General features: G+C 42.0%; 1 protein-coding gene across 8 annotated transcripts in view; it reads right to left on the bottom strand.

Moving 5' to 3' along the window:
* PTPRK (protein tyrosine phosphatase receptor type K) overlaps nt 1-16,656 on the bottom strand; it is a 1,183,996-nt gene that overhangs the window by 581,879 nt on the left and 585,461 nt on the right. For all 8 annotated transcript variants that reach the window (XM_069234833.1, XM_069234830.1, XM_069234832.1 and 5 more), the window contains exon 7: nt 12,423-12,716. In XM_069234833.1, coding sequence (XP_069090934.1) covers nt 12,423-12,716 — 294 coding nt within the window. The remainder of the gene's footprint in view (nt 1-12,422; nt 12,717-16,656) is intronic.

The following is a 16,656-nucleotide window of genomic DNA, read 5'->3' as shown; positions in this document are numbered from 1 at the left end:
TTTCCTTCCAAATATAGGAGAGTGTGTAAAAAAGACATCTATTTGAGAAATTCCCTATAATTCACATGCTTGTATGGTCACCCCGGAATTCAGAGATGTGCAAATAACCACTGCTCCTCAGCACCTTATCTTGTGCCCTTTTCGGAAATGCAAAGGTTTTCTTGATAGCAATTTTTTACTCTTTATATTTCAGCAAATGAATTGCTATATACCCGGTATAGAATGAAAACGCACTGCAGGGTGCAGCTCATTTATTGGCTCTGGGTTCCTCGGGTTCTTGATGAACCTACAAGCCCTATATATCCCCACAACCAGAGAAGTCCAGCAGACGTAACAGTATATTGCTTTCCATAATCTGACATTGCAGGGAAAAGTTACAGAGTAAAACGTAGAGAAAAATTGATGTTTTTTTCACCTCAATTTCAATATTTTTCTTTTTCAGCTGTTATTTTCTGTAGGAAACCCTTGTAGGATCTACATAAATGACCCCTTGCTGAATTCAGAATTTTGTCTACTTTTCAGAAATGGTTAGGTTTCTGGGATCCAGCATTGGTTTCATGCCCATTCCTGTCACTGACTGGAAGGAGGCTGAAAGCACAAAAAATTGCAAAAATGGGGTATGCCCCAGTAAAATGCCAAAATTGTGTTGAAAAATTGGGTTTTCTAATTCAAGTCTGCCTGTTCCTGAAAGCTAGGAAGCTTCTGAGTTTAGCACTGCAAACCCTTTGTTGATGCCATTTTCAGGGGGAAATCCACAAGCCTTCTTCTGCAGCCACTTTTTCCAATTTTTTTGAAAAAAAAAACGAAATTTTCACTGTATTTTGGCCAATTTCTTGGCCTCCTTCAAGGGAACCCACAAAGTCTGGGTACCTCTAGAATCCCTAGGATGTTGGAAAAAAAGGACGCAAATTTGGCTTGGTTAGCTTATGTGGACAAAAAGTTATGAGGGCCTAAGCGCGAACTGCCCCAAATAGGCAAAAAAAGGCCTGGCACAGGAGGGGGAAAAGGCCTGGCAGCGAAGGGGTTAAAGGCAGGTAAACACACGATTTTTGGGCAAATTGTGGTACACATATTAAGAGCTATGATTTCATCTACTATAGTGGCTGTGAATGAAGTGAAAAATAAAAGATTGTCTACGCTTGTGAATCGGCAGGCTTTTAACAGTGTTTGTGCATTAACACAGATCATACTAAACTAATTGCTGTGTGTGCAATGATTAGACAAAACTGTTGTGCGCCAAGTATCCTTCTCGTTAAAGGAAGGTGAAATTTGCGGGTTCTGAAGGTGCTAAGAATGCTATGCTTTCATCCCGGATAATAGTAAGCTTATTGAATCATATGCAAATAGCTTTGCTAATGGTTCTTGCGAAGTGAAAGCTTTTGAAGAGTATGGCTTTTGGGAGTCACTGGGTTCTTGGGTTGTTAAGACTGGAATGGGTTTTAGTAACGTCAGTGAATGGTTTGATAGCTTGGGTGGGGGCATGCTAAGACTTCTTCTAACATCTGTTATTATTGGATTAATTTGTGCAATATTTCTGTTTCTCTTGTTCACATTTTCTGAATTAACATTTTAAGAATGTGTGTGTAAGAAGAAAATGTTGTCATCCAAAGGAGAAAATGTGAGATGGAAGATGCCAAAGATCGAGTATATAAACTACTCAATATGTTGAATGAATCTAAATGCAAGTGACAGAAAGTCATGCAGACTTATTAAAATTAGTTTAGGGTTTTTAATGACGACAGAATCATCGGGGTGTGAAAGAGCATTTATCTATTACTCAAGAATATGCCTTATTGATAGTGTGCTCTAAATCAAACGTGTACACAGACATGGAGCTATTGTCTTTGAAAAAGCCTTGATATGACCTGTTTAAGTGCACTTTTCTGGCTTATGCTAACGAGGCCTCAGTTAAGCCAAGTTGCATTTGCTGTCTATTATTTCTGCTGCATGTAGTCAAGCAAGTCATGCTTGTTTATTTTTTAATAACACTGCTTTCGAGGAGGAGTCCAGCATGGGCAGATTATTGTAACATTTTTCCAAGGATCTTTGTTTGCACGCGTATTGCATTGATTCACAATGGCTCACTGTTTACATAACTAGTTTGTTCTGGTACCTCAAGATGGCTTAAGGTCAGAGAGGCTCAATCAATATTCATGTAGTGTTTTAGTGCTTAGAGGGTTATGCTGTAGGACAATTTTGAATTCTGTATCCTGACTTACTAAACCCATTTTTCTGCGTACACCAAAATGATTCTACACTTTTCATGCATTTCTATTGGGAACATTAGATTTCTATATAAATTCTAAAATTTGGGGTGAGTCACAAGCTTTCATCTGGGATTGCTGCCCTATTCCTAACTGACGATGTTGCACACTTGGGACACAGCATTTCTCTGCTTTTGCCACCGTTCTAAATCATTATGCATTGATTGCCTTTATGGCAATTGATTTTGTGAGGCCCACTGGTCTCTGCATCCCATTATTCTGTATTGTACCTTTTGAATTTTTGAAATACACTTTTGTGGATTTTTTTATTCCACCCTTATTTATTGAGTCAGCACTTTCCTTCTTGACACACCGTCACATGAAATTGAAGTTAACACTCCATCTGATCCTCCCACAAAGTGGTCATGTTTTTAAGGTAAAGTTATTAGGGATACAGGGCACTTATAAGGGAAACTGACTTACATTAATAATTGTGACGAAACAAATATTAAGTGACTAATCCAATATTATGTTACCGTGAGTGCCTTGCACTTCACATTGTTTCTGTACATAATATGATCATAGTAATTTGAAAAGGGATATCATCACTTTATTGCATTTACATGGCTAAATGATATTTGGTTTTCGTTTATCTTATCAAGTATATCTTATTGAATACATTTGTAGTGTGTGAAACTGTTCTGTTTAAAAAAATTACTTTACTTCTTAGATTAACTAGATAGTAATGATTGCAAACCTTGCAGTATACAACTCGTTCATGTGGTTCGCATAGATATATTTCAGGTGATTTATTTGGAACACAAACCTATGACCATTTGCGGTAAGCACTACAGTTACTGTGTCTAGATTTCTGTCACAGTATAGCAAGGTGGAAAAGATCAATTGCGTTTATTCGTCTTTTCATTTATTAAAAACATTTTAAATGTAAATATGTAGCTATTGTATATATTTGTAACATGGAACAAAAAATATATGTTTATGTTATTTGCACACTTGAGAAAGTCTTGCGTGGAACAAAAGGAGTCAGATGGAAAATGCACGAAATCAATGTTTTTATTCATGTTTTCTTCAGATTGAAAAGAATAAAGTAATACAAATCAGTCTAATCGCAAGACCTAGAAATCTACATCACTACATGCCACAAACAGATGCTTACAGGTTACGTAACATTCTGTTTGTGGTATTAATAGCTGTAGATAGCCATTCTCAGACTGTAAAGCAGTTCTTCCCTAAGCAGTGGAAGTTAAAGGATGGTGCAGAGGACTGAAAAAGCGTACCTAACACAACATGGCCTACTTCTACTTGTTAGTGTGAATGATATCCACATAGCAGTGCCTGGTGAATGTGTAGGTGAAGTGGACCAAGCAGTCATCTATATATGGGTCATCTATGGAGATGTTGCCAAGGAAGGCCACAGAGGCCCTGCCTTGCGGGTGGAGTGGTGCCTGGGTGGGACAGGAAATTGCCTTTAGGCTTTGGCATAGCAGGTTTGAGTGCACTTAACCAGCCATCTGGTTATATCTGCTTTAGAGAGAGTGTGGCCTTTGAGTGGTTTAGTGCAGTACACCGATGACCTATCAGTGACATCAAAGACAAAAGAAGACTGCAAATTAGATGCAACTGCACCTCTGAATCATCTTGGTGACAACAGTCACAGGGTCCTATCCACAAACATGCAGCATTCTGACTAGGAAGTGATTTATCTTGGTCGTCGTGTTGTGAAAGGGCAAGGAATGTTTTAAAAGAATGCATTTCTACAATCCAGAAGGAGGTCAGGGTGTTTCTAGGAATAGTTGGACTACTGTTGTCAGTGGATTCCAAACTTCTCCCCAAGTGTGAAGTCTTTAATACAGCTTACTTGCAGTAATAACAAGGATCCAGGATCATTTGATGACAAATGCATGAATGCAAAGGCTAAATTGCAACAAGGAAGGCAACCTTCTGGGAAAGCAACTGGAGGGGATAAAAGGAAGGCCAATGATGAAGTGCCCAATGCTAAATGCTTACCACTAACGCTGACAGCTGCAGAGTGTGTGTGTCTCCTTGTTTCTGAAAGTAATACTCAGCTGTCATGTTGTTAGTTCAGATGAGGACTACTTTGTGTCCGACTGGACAGAAGAAGGCCTTGAGTGATAGCTGGATGGCCTATAGCACTAAGTGTGGAAGTCCTGTTCGTGGGGCACCCGGAAGCCCTGAACGGTTATATCTAGCAAATGTACGGCTGTACCATGGGGGAAGGATCTGTCATGATGGATACCTGCTGAACCCAGTAAAGAAAGGGTCGGCTCTGCAAAAGATTGAGGCTGTTACACCGGTGCAGGCACTCTAGTAGCAGATGATCTGTAACCATGCATAGAGGACTATGTCAATACAGGAGGCCCTCCTGCGAAGGAGGGACATTACGGTTCAAACCGATAAATGGTGATCTGGCTGAAAAAGAGGCAGTAGTTGCTGGGATGTTCGGATCTGTGCCTCGCTGGGATAAGCTTTCCCAGTGACTGTGCTGAAAACTGCAACCAGAAAAGGCTAGTCCAGAAGGGGTTAAAGATGGGATTTGACAGAATTGATGGTGAACCATAGATCCTGTAAGAGGTTTATGAAATTTTGATTCAGAACGGTACTGCTGTCTGTTTGCATTCCTCATCAGCCATTCGTACAAGTAAGGGAACACATTGATGCCTATCTGTCTGAGATGAGCCATGGCAAGGCATTTTGTGAATACTCTGGGGAGGCGTAATGATTCCAAAGGACAAGACAGTGAATTGAAAATGCTGACTACTTACCACAAACCGCAGGAAGCGGCACCGAGCAGGGTTGATGGGGTTGTGGAAATAGGCGTTCTTCAGGTTGAGGCCGGTCATTAAGTTCTTATGTTGCAGCAGAGGGATGACGTCTTGTAGCATGACTAATATGGAAGAGCTTTAACAGGTTACACTTGTTTAGTGGCCTGAGGTAGAGTATAGGCTGAAGGTACCCGTCTCTCTTGGGGCTAAGGAAGTACAGCGAGGACATGCCTTTGCCATGCTAGTGTTACAGCACAGAAGCTCTCGTCCTTTTTGAGAATGAGCGTTTGTACCTCCTCTTGAAGGAGGCGCTGGTGTTCCGCGGAGAGCGTATGTTTGTGGGGGATGTTTAGTGGTGATGTAGTGAGCTCTAAGCAGTAACCCTGCCTTATGATGGAGGACACACTGGTCAGAGGTAATTTCTTCCCACTGCGGGAGAAACCCCTGTAATCTTCCCTTTACAGGTGTAGTGTGATTGGGGAGGAAGAGCGAGACAGTCACCGTTTTACAGCTGCAGCTCCCTTAGCTGCACCTCCTCTGCTCCTGCCCTTGGAGTTGTTCCCTCTGTACCTTCACTAAGTTACTTGTGTAGACTGGTGCCACTAGCAATTGGCAGGCATATCTGGGAAGGTGGCCATAGAGCTACCTCTAAATTGGGTCCTCCGATAGGAACCTCAGGAAGAAGATGTCTCAAGAGCACCCATAGCATTGGCTGTATCAGTGTACTCCTTGATCTTATTCAGCATCTGATCCAGCTGTGGTCTGAAGAGGTGTTCCTCATCAAACAGCAGGTTAGCAGATGCTGTTAAACCTCTGACTGAACCCAGAGACACGCAGCTCAGCTGACTCCTTATAAGGACACTGCAGTTGATGTCCTTAGCTGCAGTATCATCTGTGTTAATGGCACACCTAATGGTGGTGTTTGATATGACTGTCATTTGAGGCAAGTTTGTGATGGTGGCACCAAACTGGATGCAGAGGAGGGGGAGGGAAAGAGCAGTCGAACAAACTGGTAATGGGCTAGTGCTCCTGTCCTAGAGTCTCCTGTGCTTAAGAGAAGATAAGGGTTCCAATGCGAGTTCCTCCTCAAACGTCAGTTTCCTCTTTCTGGGAAGAGTGTCCTGCAACTTAGGAAGTGGTTTTAAAGATATCTTATCTGTCTGTGGGTGAATAAAGAGTCTTCTGTAGAGCACTGAGTTCTTCCTGGAGACTGGGCTGCTCCACATGCTCAGATACCACAGGTTAAGGGGCTTTCTACACCTTATGACAGGATGTTCAGGAAGACTTTTGGCTTGTCGGTACTGAAAAATGTTTTAGAGCCCAAGAGGTCCATGAAGCGATTATAGTGCTGGCATCGATCGAGCTGTCGCGCCGAAAGAGGTTGAAGTTCATGAGGCGCCTTTGGTTCCGGTGGATGACTCAGTATCTACTTCAAAGCCTTTTGTTGGTGCCTCAGACAGTGGTGGACTGGAAGCCTATTTTTGGGCTTCTAGGCTTGACACCTGACTCCCGCTGGGGCGGTGCTCAACCTATGCACATTGACAGAGTGCAACTCGAGGGAGGTTGGACTCGTGGTTGAGCTCTTGACAACCTTGTGCACTTTCGGATCCTGCTGCTCCTCTCTTAGACTCCAAGTGGGAGCTGGGTATGGGGCTCAACTGTAGAGGCTGGTTGCCAGAGGGAACGGCCTTGGGTTCTTCCTCGATGTCCAACTGCCCAAAGATGTTGGGGTGTTGTCTTCCTCCATGTGCCTCATCCTGCATTTAGCGAGTCACCGATCGACCTAATACCATAAGGTTTTCTTGGAGCAGATGCGATGTAAGCAGAATGGGCAGCTTGTTGTGCTCGGGCAAACTTGGTTTCGGTAGGTACAAGGATACTGGGAGTTGCTCGGAGGGTAGTATTGAAAACCAGTCATTTCTATCCCTGTGTGTTCATCGTTGAAGAGAAGAAGCAAAGATGAAGCCCAAAGCCCAGGGAGGGGCAGGGCCCAGAAGTGGGGCGTGGAGAAGAAACCCAGTAGTTGAGCACGACAAACATCGTGACTAGGTGGAACCGACGGCTGATGTATATATTCCGTAACAAGAGTAGAGGAAAGTCCAAAGAACAATGACGAACACCACACTGCATCAGCACATCCTTAACCCCAACAATGGGAAAAAAAAAAAAAAACGTCTAACAATGGAACCGATGTCCATGAGCATTAGCAGTCAACTATAGCTAGTGACTGGAAACATCTTTATTGAAGAAAAAAACAAGCTGCACACATCCAAGCCCGAGTGCAAGCAAACTTGTTTATTAAACATCAGCTGCAGTGTCTGTGTTCCACCATGGGACATATGGGAGGACAGAGTGAAGGTCACAACACAATAACAGATAAACAAGCATTAGCAAAACCAATAGGTCTCGCCTATAAAAGCTATTGTCTTTGTTAATCTTTTTAGCCATGTTGAACAGCAATGCAGCTGCTGTGTACCAGGAAAGAAAAAAAGACCTAATGACCGGACCATTGCACCATTTCGTAGGCATGTGCATGTGTTCGATACATAGGCACATACTTACAAATGGTAAGCAATGGTGGGCTCCAAATCCTAGTATGTTCTTGGTAATCCCACAATATATATTTTGCAACCAGACAATGGGCTTTCTGGGAGCCCCGACCAAACAACCTTTTCAGGTGGGTCACAAAACACACACAAAGAGCAGAAATTGCAGATTTTCATTCAAGTGCATAAATTAAAAAGCTAAGGTTAGTTAAAAGTAGAAAATAATACACATCTCAGGCCAAGTTAGTGTTCATGTTGACCAGCATAAAACAGTCACTCACTATTTTAATAAAACAAGTACAGCTGTCTATGTGACATGGCTGTCCCCTTAGTTTATCTTGCAGATGACAATAGTGTACTATCTTACTTTCCTCTGCAAAGCCTACTAATGCCCTACTGGCCAAACTCACATCATGGGTTCAATTTATTTTTTATTGACAGATTATCATTTAAAACTTCCTAACATTTTTAGGGTTGAGCGAAAAAGCGCTCTGTCCTGTTGTAATCTCTCTGTGGGTGTTTAACCACTCCCATGTCACGACCATCAGTTTAATTGGTTCATGGGTTTGCATTTTAAAATGTGCTTGATTTCATTATTGAAATGCATGCATACGTCATGCCTTTTCCGGTGTTTAGCCCTCCTTGAGAGCACCGGCCAGCTACAGAAAACATATGAGGCTCCATGTTTTCCATATGGTTTCTGGACTACTTTTTCCTCTTTATTTCGTAGGTAGCGTGATCTCGCTGGGCACTAATCGAACGCTTTTCATGACTACCAGTTTATTTCTATTGTTTATCCTAGCGATCCTTCACGAATTCAAGGTTTTACACAGTGCAATTTTATTACTATGCAAAGGCGAAACCGGACCAGTCTTTTTTTCTGATTAGTCACCTTCACACTCATGGCGTGGCGCTTTAAATCGGCTCCCTTATGTGAAATTGTATTACTTTTTATTTTCTGTTTTTGTGGCAAGAAAAGTCAGGTTAGGAGTTTACAACACTAATAGCTCTAACTCGAGCAAACGCGAGACCCATTGCACTGCAAATGCTTGTTCTATTTTGTCTCATATGCCAGTGTACAATAGGTCTCAAATAAATACATCTTGAGCATATATATATATATTTTTTTTATTTATTTATTTCAGTCAATAAAAAACAAAGGTTACAGAAACGTTTTAGTTAGGCTCATATTTAAATGTACAAAAACAGAAATTCACTAGTTATAGTTAGAGTTATCTCAAGTAACTAACTCCAGCCCTAAGGTAACTATATCTCGCGCCCACGACATGCAGCTTTTTCGTATAAATTTTTACTGCAAATATTACATTGATACTATCAATGATGTTATCAAAGATGTGCCATAATTTGTGGGGTAATTAGCAGTGGCATGGAGAGGGCGCAAGTTATACTTACCTTAGGGCATGAGTTATAGTTACTTGAGGTAACTAACTATAACTGGTGAATTTCTATGATTTGGTATGTTTAAAATGTGAGCCTAACTATAACATCCCTTTAACCTTTGTTTCTTTCAGTAAATTTCTTTTTTTTTTTTTTTTTTTTTTAACGTATAGCAGTTTTCATTACTATACATTAACCCAACCACTGCTATGTATGGCCTTTGGCTGTGCGCAGTGATGGCTGGCCACAGGGCCTGGCCGCAGCCCTGTATAAGCACCCAACCTTGCACTGTGCACGTTCTTCACCTGTGCGCTGGATGGTTGCCCGCAAGTCCAGGCCTGCAGCCAGTCCCCCTGTGGCCATCCCCCCAACCCTACTCTGCACATGGCCCTTCAGCCCTGCATGGTGGGAGTTAGCCACAGCCTGCCTCTCTGGGTGTGAGAATAGGTGTAAGAGGGTGTATACCTAGGGGTGACAGTGGCTGTGAGTTTCTGTCTGGGTGTGAGATTGCGTGCATCAGTGTCTTCGTAGATGCGGGAATGTCTACGCGGGTCTGTGAATCGGTGTGTGTCTGTGAATGGCTGAGTGGGTGCACGAGGGTCAGAGTGGGTCTCTGAGTGGGTGCTTAAGGGTCTGAGTGGATGTGTGAGTGGGAGAAAGATTGAAAGAGTGAGAGAGATTTTTGTAGGCTTTGATGTATGATCTAATTATAATGATATATTTCTGCACAAATTGAGGTCTGTCACCGTCACGCTACAAAATTATTTTTTTTAGCTTATTTTCTTTGCCCTTCATGGGCTACCTGGGACCACGGAGGGGAGCATCAAGGCGTTCCCCGTGGTCCCACCCCATTTTTTTTATTTTGGTGGCCCTTTATGGGCTATCTGGGATTTCGGGTGGAGCTTCAAGGTGTTCCACACGATCCTAGTGCTCCAGCAAGCAAGGAGCTGAGTACTGGAGCAATGCTTTCATGTGTCAGATGAAAACTCCACTTTCTGACAACGAGACCTGTTTGACAGGTCCCGGTGTCAGAAAGCAGACTTTGTTTCCTGTGATTTGCCTGCAGCTATCAAAATTGCAGCCAAGCCACAGCAAACAGGAGCCGGCCCTATGGGGCGTGGTCCCCAGGGCCATCAACGGCTTTTTGAGGGGGCCATGCTGCCACCCTTCACCTTGGAAGAAGCCCCTGCGAGGTGGGAGTCCCCCAGGACCTGGTGGTCCGAAACAGACCCCCATCATTCTTTTTATTATATATAGCTATATAGTGTAGACTACCTTGAATATGCTTACCTTGCATGGTAATGGCATTTGCCCTAATAAACATGCATAGAGACATGAGGCAGATGGCACCACTGAGCTGCTGTTCACTGCTGGCTTCATTGCCAGCGTAATACATGTCCTATTTTACATAAGTTTCTAAATAATTCAATTCATGTGGGGTTCATAAAGAACAAGGGTATTTGGGAAAAAAAGTACATGTTCTCGCTTACTTGTGGCCAACTAGGATAGAAACATTTTTATTGAGCTTTTCTTACAAAAATGCAGATATGCAACATTTTGTGTGCATTGGGAAAGAAGCTAGCATTATGAAAATCTAACAATCTGCATTGGGATCATTATTGTATTAAATGTGGAAGGGCAACACACATCATATTCAATTACCAAACAAACTAATTCAACTAACTTATCCAACTTGTGTTAAAATGCTGTAAATTGCAGAAGACACATTCCAAGAGATCAAAGGAATGCTTGCTTGCAGTAAATAAGCATCCAACAAAAAGGCATCACAACAGAAAACTAAATTGAACTGTTAATCACTGCAAAGTACGGGCAGATTTCCCAAAGTAATACAAACATGAGTTCAGATGCTTTCTTTTGAGTTAGAGGAACACATTCCATCATCAACAAACATTTGGACAATGTATATATTTTATTGTCTGTCAGGCCCTTGGTCATAAAGCAAATTGGCCAGTGATGTTTGTCTACATGCTAAAAAGATAACACCCTGCTCTCTCCATGGGCTAAGTGACATACAAATCTTGGCAGTGGTTAAAACCAAATAACAGTTTGTGTCATCCCAGCAGAAGGTATGCTGTGGAAGCTAGTGAAGCATGCCCTATGAAAAGCACCCTCTAAACAAAACCTACACTTGGGGGACGGGGCATACAAGGAGAGGCAACTTTAAAACATTCATTCTCATGAAGTGTTTCACAAAAAAAAAGAAAAAAAGTTTCAAAAAAAGCGAGCAGCCCTGGTAGAATAGGAGGAGCCAATCGGGGAAGCTGCAAAAAGGCTACGCTCCACAGGAAAGGTTAACTTAAGCTGGACAGCCTAAAACTAAAACAAAAAGCCAGTGAACATAAAGCATACAAATGTCAGTGACAGAACGCAAAGCCACTGGTAAGCAATGAGTGGAATGGATTTCGAGGTCAGCTTTCAGCATGTTCCCAATATGCCTTCGCAACCAGACAGCTGAGCTGTCTGGTAGGCAACAACCAAGGAAAGGGGTAAGCTGCTACCACTGCATCAAAAACCAGGGGCTGAGGTCTTTTGTCCGATTTGAGGGAAAACTTGCTGCGCTCCTCGAGGTCACCTGGGAAGACCAGGACCTCATAGTCAGGGACAGCCCTCAGTCTCTGTGCACATATTAGATGAGCATGACATTAGGGCCAAAATAAAGGTCAAGACAACAGATATGTATTCAGTGGTTGCCCCTCTAGAGAGCGGAACCTGTCCTTTTGCCTTGCAGGGGGCATTCCTGTCCCAAAAGGTATAGTTGGTTGTTCTAATATTCTAGTAATAGTACTTTTCTGAAATACTGACTGTGTACAGTTAGTTCAGAAGCTTCTGTGTGGGTATTACAAAGACTGTCATTGGTAGTTACGTAGAACAAATAGCTGTAGAGCATAGTGGACATGTTCAAACTGTCAGTGATGTTGTATTTTAGAAGTGTGATTACAATAATCTGCCCTAAGCACTCTCAGGTGTGTAAACAAATAATTGCTGACCATGCACCACCCTGGACAGTATTCAAATAGTCCCATTCATTAGTATCAGTCCATTCCAAATCTTTCCTTTATTCTTCTTATCTTTTTACAATAAGCCAGACATCACAATAAAAAACAGCCAATGCGTATCGTCCATACAACAGGACTTCTTCAGGGCCATAAATTAAATTCGTATTAGTAGGTCATATTCTTAGTCATATTGCTAACAGAGCATCCAATACATTCAGTATCAAAACCTTACATCATGCCATACACGGCATCACAGCCGATCCGTTCCGTGCTCCTGCATCAAAAATGCAAAGGAAACCCGAATGCACGAGTACGCTTAAATTAAAAATACGAAGGAGGTGCTAGAAAATGTATCGGACTTCATCAGTGAAAGCCAAGACCTCTCTCTCACAGGATCCGAATACACCAATCCAAGGCCCAGAGAAAGAGAAGAAAACTGAACCATGCTCCTACCTGCACATTTTGTTCTTGTGATCAATGGAGGGCCAGCCTGCCCAGTACCTCCTTCCCCAGGTCTAGTGAGAAGAACACGGATCTCGTACTCTGTATCTGGATCCAGGTGCCAAAGCTTGTATGTTGGAGCATTTACAGCATGGGTTTCCGTCCAGGACCCAGTAGTCATTCTGTATTCCACTTCTTTCAGAATAATAGGCCCATCACCAATGATGGAGTTGGCATTCAGCTGAATCAGCAAGTATGTAGGCCCCACACCAAGTAGCTGTGGCGGTGCTATAGGTCGTGGTGGTTCTATAAAAGAAATGTATTAAATATTTAAATTATTAAAGCATATTTCAGAGAAAAATGGTTGCAAGATTAGTCAAAAAATACTGGTTCTAAAAGCTTTTAAAGTCCTCAAACAATCAGCAGTATTACAATGTCAGATACTGAAACAAGTCGATTGCTTTTATCACATTAAAAATTGAACGTGTAACTCTACAATCTATAGACAATTTCAATATTACACAATTTCCTTTTGAAGAAATATTCTTTTAAACCACGACACACATTAGTCCTTATTCCATGCATTCAAGTTTACATTTCTTATGTATTTATGAAACAAGGCATTAAGTTAGTTATATGTTTAAAGTTCGTTCGTAACAGTTCCAGTGTCAGTAACCAAAGGTGGACTGGCCATATCAGGCATCAGGTGTTTCCCAAGGAGGCTGGAAGGATGTGGGAACTGATTCTGTTACTGGGGGCTAGTTTTGTAACAGTGCTGCATTATCGCCCCCCCCCCCCACCCCCACCCCAATAACAATATCCGCAGTCTCGCCTAGCATAATCAGTCACTTCTCACTCTTGCTGCACAGTTCTTTGAATATCCAGCAGTTTTCAGGCAAGAATAAAAGGGTCAAGATTCATCACTAGTGATTAATCTTCCTCTGGGAGAGATCGTAATTTTGTCTAGTGGCCGTTTTAAATCATTTAAAGTTGTGTAAAGGATTAGGATGCCTACTGAAAAGAAGGTGTACCATGCAGATCACAGAGCTGTGTTTTATCTGAATATTTCAGTGGGTTACTGCTTTTGCCAAAAAGATCCTTTTTTTACTGACAGTTCATAATTTACAATCGTAATCTAGCATAGCGCGCTATGAACTGCCAAAGAGATGCATGCAAACTGCAAGGCATAGCTTAGCACATTATGTTTTTCTCCCAGTCTTTCATTATCCTAATGTTGCTAAAATTGGTTTGTTTGGGTAGAAATACATTCTTTTTAGTAAATTCAACCCCAACCACTTAAGTTTTGAATCCCGTTTGTGTTTCTCCAGACCAAACGCTCTAAAACGAAAAATGCCTACCAGTGTGGATGACATGGTATCCTACACTTTGTATTCCCCTTCTGTTTTATGTCAAAATTTCTATACACTCATTTAGACATGCGATTCTTGTCCGTGTGTGATGTAAAGTGGTCCGACGCCGTGCACTGCTATGAGAGGCGCTATAAAAAATAATGAAATACATGTGAGAGAGGGACTATGGAGAGATGAGGGGCACTGTTGGAGGATGATAGCAAGGTAATCGCTGGAGGGCCCCCAACAAAGATTGTGTTGTCCGGGAGCACTGTAAGTTTATCATTTAAGATGCTTTAAAAGCTAGTACAAGTGTAAATATTATGAAAACTGTGTTGCAGAATGCACCATTTTTCCCAAATTGGAGAAAGTAACCCCATCCCACCCCCATCCACCCCACACAGACACAAATCCCCTTTGCAGTGGTCAGGCTCACAACTTGCCTGGGTTCTTTGGGTTCCCGGTTCGGGCGGTTAGTAATATTTTTGCATGAGAAGATTAATAATGTATCTTTCTTGGATGGATTCTCTCACTGGAGAATCAATGCCGTTATGTTAGCGAGTACAATGGCTACTAATTCTCCTAAATTGACACGTGATCCGGGATATAAGACATTTTTACATTGTGTTCGTAGTTGAATATATCAAAGCATATCAATTCTGATACTCGCTGCATAAAAAAAAAATCTTTAGAGAAAAACGTGTGAACATTTATTCATGTTGAGTAACAACCGTCATATATTTAGGTCTTTCTTGTGTTTCCATTAATTAGGGAAAAACTAATCTATAGCATTCCCAGACACTGTGCCCTACCAATTTATTTCTATTAAAAAAAAAAAACGAAAACAAAAAAAGCAATACCAATCGGACACAGCTTCTGGACCTTTCTTTCTTTTGTCCCCGCCATAAACACTTCTCCGCCCTGACGTAAAACCAGAAGAGTGCGCCAGATGCGCGGGCGTTAACAATGGAACTGAGCCATACGGACTAAGACTATTTGAGTCTCGAAAAGAAAACATATTCGCATTAACCTAACATCTAGCTTTTCTCGTCCGCAGATACTGGATCCGATTAAAACGCAGATTAAGAGTGACACTATAGGCTAAATAAGGAACTCCGCACAAAGAATGAGTGGGAAGGACTGACTGCCAGTTCATATTATGCACCTAATCTGAGGTTAAAGTGGCGGTCAGAGAGCCGCAGCAGAGATGAGCATTAGTGATACTTTACGCGCTAAACAGAGTAATCCAAGCAGCTTTCGTTCTTGCATTAAGTGCTGAAAGAAATGGAGGTTAGGTGTTACCACAATGGATGATCGAAGTGGCAAACCCACGAAGACCGGGCTTGTCAGCGGAGGCAGCAGTGTGCGTAACAGAGAGACTCGATCCCAACTCCGACACGTGGTAGGCTGATGGGACACTGATAAAAGCAACCCCAGCTTATCTCACTTGGATCGATTTACAGCAGCATTCCCAAGTATGGGAAACAGTGCTCCTGGAGTACTCTCCTTACTCGTACAGGCCTCAAAACGTCCGCCGTCCTATTGGTGAAAGTGCAGCCAGGGCACTGTTGGTTCTGTTTGTACTCCCTGCTTGTGAGTATGGCCTGCAGGTTCCCATTTTATTTCTTTATATCTTTGTAGCTCATTCACAAATGCAAGCAAGAGTGCGACAGGAATAGTCCTTTCCATAATCCTGCATTCATTTGTGAATCGGACCCAAAAAATCTAAACGGGCGGATCCCTAATGGCATTCTGGAGTACGGTCCTGATGTTGGACCCCTTCACGCACTTTTCAATGCCTCCGAGTTTACCCCAAAACATCTAAAATAGTAATACTCAGAAAGTATTCAAACACAATTAGTACAAATATAAAGTGCTATGTTCTCTTAACACTTTTACCAATATGGTGTTGCACATTTCCGGGCTGATCTACAAAGGAATGTAAGAATAAGTAAGTAATCCTGTAGTACTCTTTGTCTACTCTTAACTGCTGGTGTTCATCAGGCTCACTTTTTTGATTAAATCTGAATATTTCCATTTTTGATCTTTTGGGGCCGATGCACAACGGCATTAAGGGCACGTAAAAGTCCCCTTTGCACGCCTTTTTGACTCAGATGCCTAATATCTACTGATCCACCCCATATGCCTAACGTGTGCTTATAATAACTACGTTTGGTTGGAGATTGTCTCAAGAGCGTGTTTAAGTATGTAGAATGCCACGTGTAAAGGAATAATATGACTTGCACACATTTCAGGGCATTGGGATTTCAGGGTTTTACATAGTGTATCATTTTTTTCTTCTTCATTTTCACATAAAGTTCACGTGCAGGAGGTCATATTGAGCAGAAAACAGCTGGCGGGAACTGGGAAACTGCAGGGGTACCGCTGCTGCATGAACGGAGGGGGGGCGACCCTCATTGTGTGGCTACATAACTATATGGGAAGCATCTTCCATAAATAACTTTTATTTGAGAGTGCCTACTCTGGGTGCAATTGTAAGCAGAAATCCACTGAAACAGTTAACATGTACTATGAATATTTTTTGTGAAAATTACGCATACCTCACATGGAAAAATAATCAGTAAACAGGCATCTAGGACCTGAAAGTCACTATTTCAAAAACGTACTATCTACTGGTTTAAAATAAAGATTCATGCAGATGTATTGGATTTCCAAGCCTCCGGTACAATACAAGATCAAGGGCCAGATGTACCAAAGGATTTTACCCATTCTGTGTCTATGGGAAAAAGCTTTCGTACATATGGCCCCAAATCGTAAACCCCACGAGTATGGACATGCAATTGTCATTATCTGGCCTCAAAAAGAAAATCACTGCAAATGACCACAAAGCAAGGTCCTATCCTACTAGTCAGAGAAAAAAGTGTGCGTGTGAGCAT

The sequence above is a fragment of the Pleurodeles waltl genome, chromosome 5, assembly GCF_031143425.1.
Source record: "Pleurodeles waltl isolate 20211129_DDA chromosome 5, aPleWal1.hap1.20221129, whole genome shotgun sequence".
Classification (NCBI taxonomy): Eukaryota; Metazoa; Chordata; class Amphibia; order Caudata; family Salamandridae; genus Pleurodeles; species Pleurodeles waltl.
This window is presented reverse-complemented; position numbering and strand designations above follow the sequence as displayed.